This window comes from Penicillium citrinum (assembly GCF_028827155.1).
Source record: "Penicillium citrinum strain IBT 23319 chromosome Unknown utg000008l:1.0-2707905.0:1.0-2709502.0, whole genome shotgun sequence".
NCBI lineage: Eukaryota > Fungi > Ascomycota > Eurotiomycetes > Eurotiales > Aspergillaceae > Penicillium > Penicillium citrinum.
Genome location: NW_026622693.1, coordinates 2568444 through 2583247, shown reverse-complemented (window position 1 = coordinate 2583247; position 14804 = coordinate 2568444). Strand labels below are relative to the sequence as shown.

Below are 14804 nucleotides of genomic sequence, written 5' to 3'. Positions count from 1 at the left end.
GTCTCAACATGTTCATAAATGACCTGCATAGTCCAATTTCAAATCCTTATGGTTTACTTGCTAATGATTGTTCACAAAGACTGCGTTTGTTTGGTGTTGAGATCATCAGCCCTTATCACAGCCTCGTTCAAGCGCACTCCACTATAGCTGCTACCACACACTACCCCGCAAGCGGGGATGGAAACTAGGGCTATCTATTCAATCTTACTGGAATGACCATGGCCATCGATTACTGTATGACCCTGGAAATGAATATCACTCATAGCATCCTCGTTGAAAGCTGCTGCTTCTGCATACATAGTTCCCTTCATGAAGTTCTTCTAATCAACCCTGTATGATAATTATACTTCAACGGTTGATGATCTACCAATTCTATTGTATGCACACACGTGATCGGCTCGGATCGGTTGGCTGCCCGGATGGAATTCTCCTCTATATTCACCAGTCTAATTAAATGACTGGTATTATCGCCTTGAAATCTTGATTATAGTAGAAGAGATAAGTGGCCGGCTCGCTTGACATCCCGAGTATGTTCCCTTTGAATTCCTCGGAACCAGTCCGGTTGGTGACAATTTTATTCTTTCCCCACAACTTCACCTTAACACGGTCCGTACACGGTCCGTCCGCCCGTCTTTGCCGACTACTAATATCACCAACGCCCGCTAGAAATAATTGCTCTCCATAAATCAAAATGACTTCAACTAATGCATCCTATCTAATTGTTGGAGCTGGAGTGTTTGGTGTCTCAACTGCCTACCACCTTATCCAGAAATATCCGAATGCCAGTGTGACATTGGTGGATCGAGATGCATACGATGCCGAATCGCGTGTGGCCGCATCGTGGGATTGGAATAAGGTAGTCCGAGCAGATTATGATGATAAGGTGTACTGCAAGCTAGCCCTTGAGGCACAGGAAATATTCAAGTCAGATCCTCTTTGGCGGCCATTCTTCCACCAGACAGGAGTTTACTGGACCTGCCGCAGCGACTATGCCCAAAATGTCATCAATAATCACAAAGAGCTGGGGCGAAATGATGATATCATTGCCTTGCCCGTCTCTGAGGCAAGGAAGCTTTATGGCGGAATTTTTGATGATGCGGATTACACCGGGGTCAAGGAGGTGTTGATCAACAGAGCCAGTGGCTGGGCAGCTGCTGGCGATGCCCTCCGAGCCGTCACGAAAAAGTGTCTCGAATTGGGCGTGAAATATGTCACGGCCGATGTTGCAACATTGGAGTTCAACGGTCGAGGGTCTTGTACCGGTATTAAGACAAAGTCGGGCGAGATACTGTCAGCCACGCATGTTATCATCGCCGCCGGAGCCTTCACGCCCACACTGCTAGAATGGAGTGCGAAGAACAGCGGTAATGCAGGTCTTCGAGCTGGAGAGCGGATCCTAGCTGCTGGTATCACGACAGGCATGGCACAGCTCACTCAGGAACAACATGCTAAGTATAAGGATATGCCCGTTGGCTTCCAGGGCTATACACCGGACGAGGGTAAGTTTCATCCACCTTTTCCAACCAGGGAGTTCAATACTAAAGTAAATTCCAGGGAAGCCCTTTATTGGAAGTATCCCCCCCACCAAGGATGGAGAGCTCAAATGGTGGGGATCTAAGATTTTCACAAATACGCGAGAAGTCCTGCCAGGTCGTCACATTTCCTCGCCTCCGCCCACACACGATTACAACCAATGGAAGGTTCCTGGGCCTCTGAAGCAAGATATTGTCGAGGCTCGCAACTTGTGGTATGGTCCTAAGAGTGCGGAATGGAATATGACCAAACACCGAATCTGCTGGTTTGTTCTCCCTCGGTGCCTGATGACGACGAATGAAGTTTAACGATGATCAGGGACGCTTTTACCACCACCTCCGACTTCATAATCTCTCCTCATTCAGCTTCCAAAGGACTTTATGTGGCGACATGCGGCTCATTCCATGGTTACAAGTTCTTCCCTGTCCTTGGGAAGTACATCACTCAAATGCTTGACGGGGAGCTAGAGCCTGAGCTGATGGAGAAGTGGGCGTGGGACCGACAACGGCCCGATTCATCTCAAAACGTGGAATACCCAAATTGCGAGATGAAGCATCTGCTCCAACCATCCGCAAAGCTTTAGTTGGTATTATCTTCATTTTGCTATGGTGATATAGAGCTACTGCACAAGCATAGTAAATTAATGAGAAAACGTTCGATCCAATGTTGTTTGATTCTAAATTGGCTTTCCAAGAGTTCAGATCCTATAAAAAATCACCATAAGCGATAAAATAAAGCTGTCTATATCATTCAACGAGGGTATCATACAAGGAGGAAAAAGACGCATGCAATTCATTGGGGCGAATAACGAGCCTATGTTCAGTACAGCAAGATCCTCTCGAAATTTGACAAAGATAATTGTAGACGACAAATGCTTTTGGCCACCTTGAACTTGCAAAGCCGGAAAGATTCTTTCAAACTCCAAGTAGCAGAAGGGAGAAAGATGAAATAATCGCACTGTGAGTGTTCTACTGTAGACTTTGCTTGCCATCCTTGGTTTCTGCAGCTTGTCGCATGCAGATGCTCGCTCGCTCCATCAGAAACCCTCTCTCGCGCCTAAGGTAAGCCATGGTGACTATTTTCTCTTTCATCGCGTCTGCTAAAATGTTGCCCTCTTCGATGGAAAGTGCTGGCTCTCCAGATTGTAGAGGGAATATACCAAACGAGCGAGCTCTCGGTCCAGATAACCCGACATGATAACATCGAAATGTAAAGGCCCTCTTTTGTCTGGCGAGTGGGATAAAGCTTATCTGAGTGCGTAGAGGGCTTGGTATCTGTTCACCAGATTCTATGTGCAGCATTTGCTCGGAATTAGCTGGATCCAGTATACCGTTATTCACTAACGACTCTGGATGCTGGTTTTTATTGAGATCATCAGTATTCGGTATCATCCATACCACGTTACACGCCATGTGGGATTTCTTCTGGTTTATCTGTCGATCCCCCATGTGCTTATAACGAGAATGATATCGTGAAGACGGCCGAAAAATGACAGCGATATCATGCTGCTCACGCTTTCGTTTTCGGCAACTCTGAAACTGAAGACTGGCTCTATCATTTGCGTCTCTCTGGTTCTCTGGGTTGAAACACAACTCGGCTACTGACAGGTTATACTCGAGCAGGAGACGTTTTCGATACTCTTGGCTTACACTGGGACTGCAAAGCAATAAGTATAGATCAACGGTATCCTCTTCATTTGATATCCGAGAGTCGAGATTTGGTTTGGCCTTTTCGAAGTAATAAAAAGCCTTATGGAACCTTCCTCCGCAGAAAGCGATACGCCCAAGCCAGTAAAAGCACCTGGCAATGGCGTGAGTATCATTCAAGTTTTGAGCGAGTTCAAGGGCATGTCGAATCTCTCTCTTTGCTTTGCGTTGATCGTGCTGGAAATATTCAAGTATTGTGACAAATGCCCACGACAATCGCAAAGTTGGATTTGATTTCTGGATACCGTCAGTGGGAAACAGGATCGATGAAAGTTGCATGTAATCTTCAATGTGCTCTTTAGTATCGTCTTGGGCATTCTCCAGCTTATATTTCATGTGGCAAACTGAAAGGCTACACGATGATTTATCGTCCAATGGCTTTTTGACCGAGTTTTTGACTTCAGAATCCTGGCGAGCTTCACGCACGTCTTTGCTGGGGCTTTGACGGCGTTGAGTAGCAGACGAAATTCTGTATCTTGATTCCATTTCGTTGTGAAATGCTTCCAGGTTACCCGTCAAATTAATACCCTTCGAGGGTGATGAAAAGGTCTCCGGAATGCTAGGTAAGATTGGTTATATATGGAAGTCTAGACTGAAGCTAACGAATTCAGTGAGTGCTTTCAGATCGTTAAGTCAATCTATTTTAAAGCAACTGACTGGGCAAGCACATAATATACACCAAGGGTTTCAGGATACCAGCTGTTCTTATACAGACATAGATGATAGGAAAGAAAAGAATCGATGGAGCAACCGATCAATGGCCTTTGCTCCTTTCTTTATCTTTATTTGGGCACAATGGGGACAATAAAATGGCACAAAGAAGACCGACCTCTCCTTGCCAGGTTTCGAACAAAGCAATGCCATGACGCTTTTACCGTCTTCTCTACACGAAGATTGAATAAAAATCCAAAAGATCGGAATGACATTATCGGTGTGAACGCGAATCATCTCAAGGATGATTAGAGTGTCGTGAATGAGAGGAAAGAGTCTTCTATTTGTGGTCGAGACAGAATGCTGGCCAGGAGTATACTGGTGTTGTATCTTCGAGGCAATTGGGCGAATGGTCGATCTCGCCTCGAAGGTGTAGATTCGTGATGACTACCACTACTAGTGAATAGTATTAGAACCCAAGGATATCCTTGAAGAAGACAGAACCGGCGATGAACGCCTTTGAGGATTGAAAATTGTAAGATTAGTAGGTTGAATTATATTAATGAAGTTTGGTGGGTATCTAGGAAGATTTATCAAATACATCGAAGATATACAAGAAAACAGGATTTATCATAACTCTTCATGTTTATATGAGTCAAGCTTGTCGCATACGCTGGCGTAATCCCTCATATTTTGTGGGATGGTTTCCTCCCAGAGTTCATCGCGTTGAAGGAATTTATACTGTTCTTTGCATGCCTGTTCCGAGGCCATTGGAAGGAGCACAGGGAGATGTTTGATTGACGCTTGCAGGAAGTTGCGCTTGAAGCAGTTCCCAAAGTCTGCCAACGTTGCTGGGTCGGAACAAATATGGCGGCCATGAAGCAGGGGCGCGCACCGACGTTTAATGATCACGGCCACATCATCGCCCATCTTGAGTAGGGCCTCCTCCTGATGAGGCACATTCATGCGTTTTATCAGACTTTGTACCGCCGGGACAAAGGAATTATTGCGGGTCCATAGGTCCCAATGAGGGATTGTTGGTTGACATCCTTGATCACAGATCTCGGTTTGAAACTTGTTGAAGATATGGGTGGGTCGGCCAACGAGCGCAGTGACAACTTTCAGACAGGTTGGACCAACTGCAAGGACAGATGGAAGCAAACAGAAGAGCAAAAGAAAGAGATTTTGGATGCTCAGACGCATGGCGGATGAGACAGAAAGATCGACGAGGATCGGAGGGGGATAAGCTTGGAAAAAATCACGGAATTGATGGAGAAAGCAAGGGGGGGTTTCCCCACGCGGAAAAATTGCGGAGGCAAAGTTTGATATCGAAGGCGGTCAGCGGGCACTACTTGAGGGGAGTTTGTTGCATTAGCTAGTTCACTATCTAATAATTCATCATTTAAAGAATGTACTCTGAAAATATTTGCAGGGTTTCTCAGGATTTCCAGCTAAATGACTGTACTATGGGGGGATATTCGAATAGTATTCGAATATGCGATGTGTTGGATGGGCCATTATATAATGTAGATGCCTTGGAGTGAAATGATGCTATACATCAAGGTTGATGTGTACCAAGACTATTCCTGCACATCAGCTACGTGAAACGAAGTAAGTAGCTAATTTCCAAGCTAATAAGTCTATTCAGATTTGTTTATATTTCCTAACGAGTTGATCCTGCAATCAAGTAAATCGTCACAGAGAGACTGAACACTGAGTGGCGGCGACGATGGAGATTTCGGTCATTGATGTATGTTGGTTGATATATTATTTACAAGGAGGCAAGGACAGTGTCGGCACTCGATTTCTGTAATTCCCCTCATTAGTCATTTCGCCTTCCCAGGGTATATGTGTTGGTCTCACCTTGACAGCACCCTTCTCGGTCTCAATATCAGCATACTTGATCTTGCCATGGTCAATGACAATGGCATAGCGACCGGTGCGACCGGAAGCATTGTCGGCCCAACCAATGCTCTTGGAGAACTTGGCTTCGGGGTCAGACAGGAAAAGCTGTGTATAATTGTGGTAAGCCAAGACTCGGCAATTGCAAGGAATATCACGCACAATCTCATTGTTCTGGACCTTGTTGGCCTTGCCCCAGGCACTCATCACAAAGGGATCATTAAAAGCGACTACAGCAACAATATCGACGCCCTTCTCGCGGAGCTTGGGCAGGTTCTGAATGTAGCCAGGGACATGGTTGACGGAGCAAGTGGGGGTGAAGGCGCCTTAATTTGGTCCCATGGCGTGTTAGCGGTGAAGTTGTACAGTATTGTAGGATATCCTCAGCTTTCCGTTAAGGTTGAGGGAACATTGATAACATACCGGGCACCGAGAATAGAACCACCTTCTTGTTTGCCCATTCCTTGGAGGCGTCGTAGTTGATGGGGATACCACAGGCGGTAATATCATCGCTCTCCTCAGTCCAAGGGATATATCTGCAACAGCCATTTAGTCTTAGTACCGAGGGGTGGAGCTATATGAACTGCGGGGAGTAATTGATAATCGAAAACACGTACTTGAACACCACGTCGGTTGGGAAAGTGTCGCCAGGCTTGAGAGCTGCCATTATGTTTTCAGTTTATTGAAGATTGAAGGAGGATAAGATTGAAGAAAGAAGTTGGAAGAGAAAAGAAGAAGAAGACGAGAAGACGGAGTTGCGGGGCAGGGAATGTTACGATATTACAAACTTACGGTAATACCATTACAACAGGGCCGCTTTTCTCCGAGGCGGAGCCCGCCGATGGACGTTTTGCAGCAAATAAAGCTGCAATTGAGGGTATTCTGGATGTATTGAGGGATCCAAGGGGTGAATGAAGAATAATAAATTGTTGATGGAGTATCTCTTTCAACGAAGACAAATAAGTATAGAAATTCAAATGTGTATAAAATGAGAAAAGAAAATAATGGCCGCTGCGGGTGTCAGGTGATGCTCAGCCAACTTGTCTTCTCTCCAACCTGGAGAAAAAAGTCATCTTCAGCAACTTTTTCTCGATTCTCACCACCGGCAATTTAGTCGCTCAAAATGAGCTATGCGGTCCCGGTCGCATGGAGGCTCCCCTGCACGGGGCTGTCTCCTTCAAGGACCTTGTCTGCGCAAAGTTCTCGTGCGGCGCGTCAATATCTCCGCATCTCACCATACACACGACCCTTTTACTCTTCCCACCGTTCATTGAGCTCCTCTCACACTTCCTCTCGAACGACTCCTCGACCAGTAGTCTCTTTGGCTTCCCCTTTGACCTTCCTCACATCGACATGGACCCGCTCAAAGAGGACCGCCGCAAAGCAAACACAAAAAAGAGCCGGCGCATTGCCGGGTGGACGTAATCTCCCCGAGGCCGATATCAAGTTTATCTTCGGCCCGGGTGTCTCCGTCAAAGTTGGAAATAAGGCCCTCGCAGCTCTGCAGACTCAACGATTGGAAGGCACATTGGACTTGGATCTCCCTGCCGATATTGTCCGCACTGTCACTCCATCCCAGGTGGATAGCGCATTGCAATGGCTCCGTGAGAACCACCCGTTGGATGAAGATGCTGCCATCCTCGCCCGAATTGAAAAGGAAGAACGCCAAGCAGAAGAGAAACTTGTACGACGAGCCGAAGAGCTGGGCTTATACAAACCACAGAGTGGATCTTACGAGAATGAGCTCGGCGAGGGGAACTCAGTCTATGGTAAAAGTGTGCTCAAGGAGGCGCGAGAGATGAATGAAAAGCGACTCTTGGCTGAGAAGGAACGTAAGCGTCAAGAATGGTTACAAGGAGAACAGGAAGAACAGGAACGATTGCGACGCCAGTTCAAAGGGGATACGGCCTTGCAGCAGTACCAAGAAGCTGCCTTGACAGAGGGTACGCACGATTTTCCCACGACGATCTACTGATCTGGGCGCGGCTAATCCTCCTTGCAGCACGGCCTCGAGCGGACCCTAATGAACGGCCCTATCTGGCCTGGATCCAGAAGCATCACATTGCAGGAACTCATGAATCGCCAGAGGCGATGAATATCACCACCGTATGCATTCTTGAATCTCCTTCCACGTACAAAAGACAATCACTGACAGGCTAATTTATCCCTTCAATAGACTCAACGCCTTCTTGCACCAGGATTGTTCACTCTTTTGGCAGTCGGCTTATGCTACTACTTCGCCCAGAATTACCAATCCCCTGCGCGACAGGATCGCCTTTGGCCGACTGTTCCCCCTGCCGCAGCTACTGTTGGTGCCATTATTGGCGCCAATGTAGCCATCACTTTTATGTGGAAATTCATTCCTCCCGCATGGCGGCTTTTGAACCGCTATTTTGTCATTGTTCCTTTTTACCCAAGTGCCCCCAGTATGCTTGGTAGCACCTTCAGCCACCAGACCTGGAGACATCTGACAACTAACATGATGGTCCTGGGCCTGATGGGTACCAGAGGTATGTAATCGGCTTATCTTTCGTCAGTCAGCATTCGTGATTCTAATCTTGCTAGTCCACGATGAATTGGGCCGCGGCAACTTCTTGGCAATCTATATTGGATCCGGTGTCGTGGGCTCCCTGGTCTCGCTTTCTCGGAATGTTCTGCTGGGTACTTTAGGACTCACTTCGCTTGGTGCTAGTGCTGCTACCAGCGGTATTGTTGCGGCGTGGTGTTTATACCACTTCGAGTATGTCCCCTAGACCATGATTCATATTCCCATTTCATCAATTCTGCAATACTGATCATCTTGCTTACATTAGTGACAAAATAACCATGTGGATTCTTCCTCACGAATGGCGAGACACTGTCTGGACCCAAGGCTGGATTCTACTGGCATGTTTGATCGGAACAGAGGTTCTGAGCATGGTAACACCTGCGCGATTCTTGCAGGTCTGGCCTCTCTCCCGGCTTACAAAAATGGACCATGCAGCGCATTTGGGAGGATATCTCGCCGGTGCCGGCTGCGGATATAACCTCATCCAAAAGAAGAGGGCCGAGAGACAACAGAGAGCTCGAGACTCACGCTGGTTGAATACCTTGACCCGTTGAAGGTGACTCTTTAAGCATTTGTACTATCTTCTAAGCGTCTTTCTCCTAGGATCTCTGGCTTTACATCTAAGAGTACCATAGGCTATGTAACAATACAATGCATCCAATTACCATTGGGTGCCATCAGATACCCGATACTACTAGCACTAGATCAGATACTGCTTTTAACAAAGTTTGGCCAGGTTGCGAGACCATGCCAAGGTTGAAATAAAAGTGGTGTAATACGCCCGAAACATGGCGATATTCTGCCAATAAAAAGACACAAGAATTCATTGGAGATAATCAAGGCTCAAGTAGGCTGAAAGAGTGAGAAACAGGTAGTGGATATCAATCATAAAGAAGCATCAGAAGCGTCAGAAACCGATGTCAAAAAAAGAAAATTGGCGAAAAGAAAAAATAAAAATTGAGGATGAAAATGAAAGAGAAAGACTTTCTTCTTCGTTTTTGATGTGAGAAAATGACTCTTCACGTCTTCCCCGTTCCACCGATCGATACATCTTCCTGGGTAGCAGCCTCGGAGACGGGGGGCTCTTTGATATCCATTCCGTACGGTTGAATGTTCGGAGTTGGAGCCTGGCTTTGGTTTTCCACATCCGGTGCGGATTTGTGTTCGGGTCGCTTGCGTCCCAGACGATCACACCAATGCTCAGCACTGACAAGGGTATCGTTAACCACGCCACTGACCTGGCCTAGGATATCCAGACCTTCGTTGGCCAAAACCAAGATCCGATGGGCGCCGACGGTAGCTTCTGACGAGGCAGCAGGAGAATCGGCTGGGGGCTGGGAGGTGCTGGCCATTTGAAATCGGTGAGGCAGAGATGTCAGATGTCGTCGAACGAGATGCCGGGCATTTTCCGGCAAAGCCCCTCCGGCGTATTTGGATACGACGTCCACCACTTGTTTGAGGGTAGAAAGGACGTCTTCCTTGACTGCTTGAATGCGCTGGGTGAGAAGAGATGTATTTTCGGGGCTGCTGGCGGTGCCAGCAGCTGCCTCCTGTCTTATCCGAGCCTTGTGGTTCTCCCATTCAGTCATCGCGTTTTGGAGAGCGACAATGGCGCGCCCGAGACGACCATTCGCCCAGCGAAGCCATGTCAAACAATACTGCAAACTGCGCAATGATTCCTCGCTCATTGCCACGCCCAAGCCAGAAGTCGAAATAACCAGCCGACTTTGCCAGGTAGGGGTTTGCCGCCCAGGCTTCTCTTCATAACGAGGGGATTTCATCTCATCATAAGGCGGAAGTGTCTCCGCCATGGAGATGTCCGACGAGCTCCGAGTGCGCGACTGCACTGACGCAGCCTCCGGACCTTGTTCGACATCCATAACAGTTGGAACCGCTTCCCCATTGACTTTGCGACGCTTGCTACTGTGGTTCGAGTCGTTACCCAAATCCCGCCGTTGTAGGGCCCAGCGCAGACCACTCTCAACGCCAGTCTTCCGGCCAACCGTTCCTACGGTGTTTGCGACGGGGGAGCCAATGTTGCGCTCCAAAAACTCGGCACTTGACTTGAATCGTGCGGAATATGATTTCGAGGAGGTATATGCCGAGACCGAACCGTTGATGGCGGAAGAAATCAAAGGGTGAGAGGAGGTGAGAAGCGAAAGAAGTGGTTCAGGTGGAGGAGGATCTGGAGAAGTGGGAAGAGCTTGTCGTGAAGCTCGAGGGGAATTTCCGAAATCGGCTCGTAGGCCTTCAAGGGCTTGAGCAGCCTCGAGGTCGTCCATGGACAGCACACTGGCAGCTCGGCGAGAACGGTCCTCGGAGGACTGATTATCGACATCCATCACGGCGGGGGCATGCTGGGGTGGAGCAGCAAGATATAAATGTCAGTGGGCCGTCGGTCTTACGGAACGACCAGACGAGAGGGCGACTGGAGTCTGTCCAGTACTAGCACTAGTACAGTCGGCGGGTACAGTAGAGTGAAGATCACGACTGGCCCAGGACGATCGGTGAAGACAAGCTGCAGTTTTTCAAACGGGGAGTTGGGCGTGGGGGGGGAAGGTCGAAGGCGAAGGGAAAACGGTCAAAGTCGAAGCCGACGCACGTGAAAACTGACTAAGGCGGATCACATGTTCATTAATACACAGGACATACAGAAAGAATACATTTATTATTTTTTATTAAATTTATGATATTTCATTTCTTGTGTTTATTCTATCTGATATAATTATAATCATGATATGTTAATATCTTAATATTGATCGACTTATTCAGTGATACTTCAAGAATAACAGGCTGTAGATGAATCCCGACGGATCAAGGATGTATTATGTGTGTATAGCATCACATGTACGGGATATACCCGTCCATACTTAACTTATGTACTAAATATACCCCCTATAGTATGCACTTCACCACTTCATCAGTAATACCCATTAAACATGTTGAGAAACTCTCGGCCCTCGCCACCAAATCGGATCATCACCTTCCCCTTCGAGGCGTCGCTGCAATTGCCGGCATGTGAAGTGGGGGCATCTCCGTGGACACTCCGGCAGTTTGGCCTATCAACTCCGGGGAAATGTACGAAATACGAAGTGTTTACCATGTTCGGATAAATCAATTTAGGCATAAAATCTACATTAGTTACTAGCCGGTGTTGACAAACCTAGTAGTCATGCTTGATGAAAACTGCAAATCATTTCATTTAGTTTTGATATTGAAAAAAATACTATATAACGACGAGGTACTTGTTAACTAACCTTCACAAGAACAACGAATCACACCAAAATTTATACTCGGCAACAGACTCTTTCTCAGACTGTGGTCTTTCGTCCATCACCTAATTACCTAGCTAAGCATTATCCCGAATGATGATGGCAAAACGAGGACAATTACCTCGCTCACAAGGTCCATGATGACCCTCGATCAACCGTGGCCCCGCAAAGGGTTCCCAATGTCCACTAAAACTAATTAGTTGCAACCCAAAAGACACCAGCTTGATCAACTAACCGGGTCTGATCTACTTGATATGCAATATCGATAGGTTTAAAGTTCTCTGAGCTCCAGTAGAGAGTTTGAATATCTTGATAATGGCCTTGAATTTGCAAAAATTTCGATAACCGTTGGAAGGAGAGATATGCTGGATTAATCCACATATCATTCTGGCTCAACCGGAGACAGAATCGGTCGTATCAGAAATCATCTCGCCCAATTAAGTGGTACAGAGTCCCGTATAACTATCCATGGCCGAAGCATGCACAATATCGACCCGGAGATGGCGGATGATCATGCAAATGCTCAATCCAGTCAGACCGTCCGATAAGTTTAGCTTCTTGTTTTTTTGTAGAATTCGTTGTTCTTCTCGTTGTTCTTCTATCGCGAGTCATTTAATAGCCGCTTCGCGAGTATTCTCCAGTAATTTCTCAGATACCAGATTGGCCATTCAACACTCGGCAAAATACTACAGCTGGCATCTCTCAGTCCAAGAACTCCACCCCTGAACAAGATCATCTCTCTCTCTTTCTGGATATAAAAGCCTATTTAAGGAACAATCGACTTGGTGCTCCTTTGTTACATTCATTACGAACTTAACCACAATGATAATGTGATTAGAAGCCTCCGAATCGGCAAATCCAATTCACTGAGTCTATTCACGGGGTGGACCAGCCAGCAGCATGCCATAGGCTTCGCTCATTGTCTTCCGAGGTGCATGGGAATACAACGGCAGGAAGGAGACAATGATGATTACAGTGAATTAGAGAACCAGGGGATCAACAGATGAACCAGAGTGCTATGCAAGAATCATGTGTTTTTCGATATACCAGTGGCTAGAACCACTTGGAAAAGTCTTAATCCGGAGTGTTTCTCTGTGTATTAAGAAGAATGAGACCTACTCGGAATTGGCCACAGAACCATATTTAGTTTCACTAATTCGAATACTGGCATGGCCAGTTGCTCCATGTGCTTCGGCAGGTGAACCGTTAACTTCTTCACAGAAGTGAACTTAACTGTTATGTAGGGTACAAAGCGTGTACAATCATTATAGCATATGATTAGGCTGAGAATTTTTTCTATCTATAACATGGAATGAAGACCATAGCAATGACCAGATTGCATCAATCCAGACTGCTCCACTGAAGGGAACAAAAATACAGATTCGAAAAGAGAAAAGGAAGTACTAGACAACTTGAAGACAAGCAATGGAAGACGGACTATGCAAATGGTCATTATTCATATCATCATACCTCCCGCAATTGAGGCTATCCTGTCATGGGGACAGACTCAAATGGCCGGTGCATTCCAATACTCGCGCTTGATCTTCATCACAGCAGATTGTTTGTGTGGGAAGCTGACCTCCCCTTCTTTATAGAAGCCAACCGACTGCAAGTAGTTGATAAGTTTGAGATTATCGACGCGCGGTTCTAAAACGACCGTTTCCGTCCGCATATCAGCCAAGAAACAATAGTGCACCAGGGCTGTGAGCCATAAAGCCACTCGGTGTGGTCCCCGGAATTCCTGCTCGCCAACAAGTACGTGAATTCCCCGATCGTAATTGTCGACTCGATCAAGAAGCCGGCCCAGAGGATCTTCCTTCACCCAATAGACTTCAAAGTATCCAAATGGCTTTCCATCCCAACATCCAAAAACAGGGAAGCTATGACGGCTGGTCAAATTACCAAGGAGAAACTTTTCTTGGACAGGCTTCGGCCCACCGACCTGCCACATCGCTTCCACGCGTGGATCATTCATCCAGCGGTGTAAGGTTTCGAGGTCAGATGACAAGCTCTGGGAAAGATGTTGCCTGACACTGGTGATTTGAGAAGCGTTAAAGCTCACGGGTCTGGATGTAGGGGTTGTGGGTCGACTATCAGAGGTGGTCGATTTGGTGGCTGGAAGGAATGGGATGCGGAGTGAAAGATATTGGCCCACACTGGGAACATAGCGAATATAAAACACTTCTCCTTGATGAGGGGGCTTTGGGCGAATAGGATGACGAACCCCGTTGGTGAAAGTATACTGTGTTGGCGCAGGAGGATAATATGTTGGCAGATGACTCGCCGATGTAAACGGGCCGGCAGACGTGAAAGCTTCGGTGTTGGCAGAACTAAAGGCTACTTCGCCCGGGGGTGGTGGGGCACTCGTCGGGAAAGAATCTCGCGCCGGAGACACATGGCGCGACTGAAACGGGGTCAAGGAAGGAGATGGAGGAGTTCCACGGGGCGTCATCGTAAATAAAAATAGTCTTGGGTCGAGTTGCCAAAAAGCACGTTGGCTCACAAACATCCTCGACCAACTGCTCGAGTCTCGCGTCTCAACGGGCTGCAACCCGACGGAAGAGTCATCGCTGCACACCAGTCCCATGCGTTCTAGTTTCTGTAGCAAATTGCGACCCTTGAAAATACCCTCTCGGCGGATATTCACCCGCCAATCTCCTTTGGGCTGTCCGTCATGAGGGGTCGAGCTTGAGGCGGCTGTTTGTACACGAGGATCGGGGCTTGGCTCATGAAAATACCACAACAGGGTAGCCCAAAGCATCATCGCAATCTGACGAGTAGGCGAGGTGACCGGTTTAAATTCGCTGGATGGTGGATTGACAATATACGAGATGTATATACAATCGCGGTTCAAAGTGGGGGTGGTGAACCGCACGGTCTTTTCGTCATCGTCATCGTCATCGTCATTCTGAATATCGTCGGCAGGGTGTCCATTCTCTGAACCAGTACGTCCTCGTTGATCGGGAGAAGCTCCAGAGACCTTCTCACTATGAATAATGACCGTCCAACCTGGAGGGAATGATGAATGGGTTGCGCCCATATCATTCGATTTGAAGGTCACCCCACCGAAGACGGGGGTCACTGTGAAAGTGAGGCCATTCGGGAGATGACAAACATTGTTTCGCATACTGGAGGAAGTTTCACAGCTCTGCAAAGCTTCCAATTGAAATGCGACAGAGTAAAGCAGCAGCA

At 47.3% G+C, this 14804-nt stretch overlaps 7 protein-coding genes across 7 annotated transcripts; 2 read left to right on the top strand and 5 right to left on the bottom strand.

Annotated features, from left to right (window-relative positions):
• Window positions 1–691: 691 nt before the first annotated feature.
• N7469_009411 (NAD(P)/FAD-dependent oxidoreductase) lies at window positions 692–2116 on the top strand (the record flags this gene model as incomplete). Its single annotated transcript, XM_056648329.1, has 3 exons — window positions 692–1499; window positions 1555–1798; window positions 1852–2116. 3 exons carry the CDS (start codon window positions 692–694, stop codon window positions 2114–2116), a joined length of 1317 nt encoding a protein of 438 aa, XP_056498094.1.
• A 385-nt stretch (window positions 2117–2501) lies between these two features.
• N7469_009410 (uncharacterized protein) lies at window positions 2502–3725 on the bottom strand (the record flags this gene model as incomplete). Its single annotated transcript, XM_056648328.1, has 1 exon — window positions 2502–3725. The coding sequence occupies one exon, from the start codon at window positions 3723–3725 to the stop codon at window positions 2502–2504; it is 1224 nt and encodes a 407-aa protein (XP_056498093.1).
• A 795-nt stretch (window positions 3726–4520) lies between these two features.
• Window positions 4521–5093, bottom strand: N7469_009409 (uncharacterized protein; the record flags this gene model as incomplete). The annotated part of the gene is made up of 1 exon (XM_056648327.1): window positions 4521–5093. One exon carries the CDS (start codon window positions 5091–5093, stop codon window positions 4521–4523), a length of 573 nt encoding a protein of 190 aa, XP_056498092.1.
• Window positions 5094–5661: 568 nt separating this feature from the next.
• Window positions 5662–6459, bottom strand: N7469_009408 (peroxiredoxin family protein; the record flags this gene model as incomplete). Its single annotated transcript, XM_056648326.1, has 5 exons — window positions 5662–5697; window positions 5754–5900; window positions 5955–6118; window positions 6216–6328; window positions 6410–6459. The coding sequence occupies 5 exons, from the start codon at window positions 6457–6459 to the stop codon at window positions 5662–5664; spliced, it is 510 nt and encodes a 169-aa protein (XP_056498091.1).
• A 456-nt stretch (window positions 6460–6915) lies between these two features.
• On the top strand, window positions 6916–8894 carry N7469_009407 (rhomboid protease PCP1; the record flags this gene model as incomplete). Its single annotated transcript, XM_056648325.1, has 5 exons — window positions 6916–7735; window positions 7795–7898; window positions 7969–8302; window positions 8358–8532; window positions 8606–8894. The coding sequence occupies 5 exons, from the start codon at window positions 6916–6918 to the stop codon at window positions 8892–8894; spliced, it is 1722 nt and encodes a 573-aa protein (XP_056498090.1).
• A 465-nt stretch (window positions 8895–9359) lies between these two features.
• N7469_009406 (putative clock controled protein (Ccg-8)) lies at window positions 9360–10682 on the bottom strand (the record flags this gene model as incomplete). Its single annotated transcript, XM_056648324.1, has 1 exon — window positions 9360–10682. One exon carries the CDS (start codon window positions 10680–10682, stop codon window positions 9360–9362), a length of 1323 nt encoding a protein of 440 aa, XP_056498089.1.
• Window positions 10683–13119: 2437 nt separating this feature from the next.
• On the bottom strand, window positions 13120–14739 carry N7469_009405 (GNAT family N-acetyltransferase; the record flags this gene model as incomplete). The annotated part of the gene is made up of 1 exon (XM_056648323.1): window positions 13120–14739. One exon carries the CDS (start codon window positions 14737–14739, stop codon window positions 13120–13122), a length of 1620 nt encoding a protein of 539 aa, XP_056498088.1.
• Between the last annotated feature and the right edge of the window lie 65 nt (window positions 14740–14804).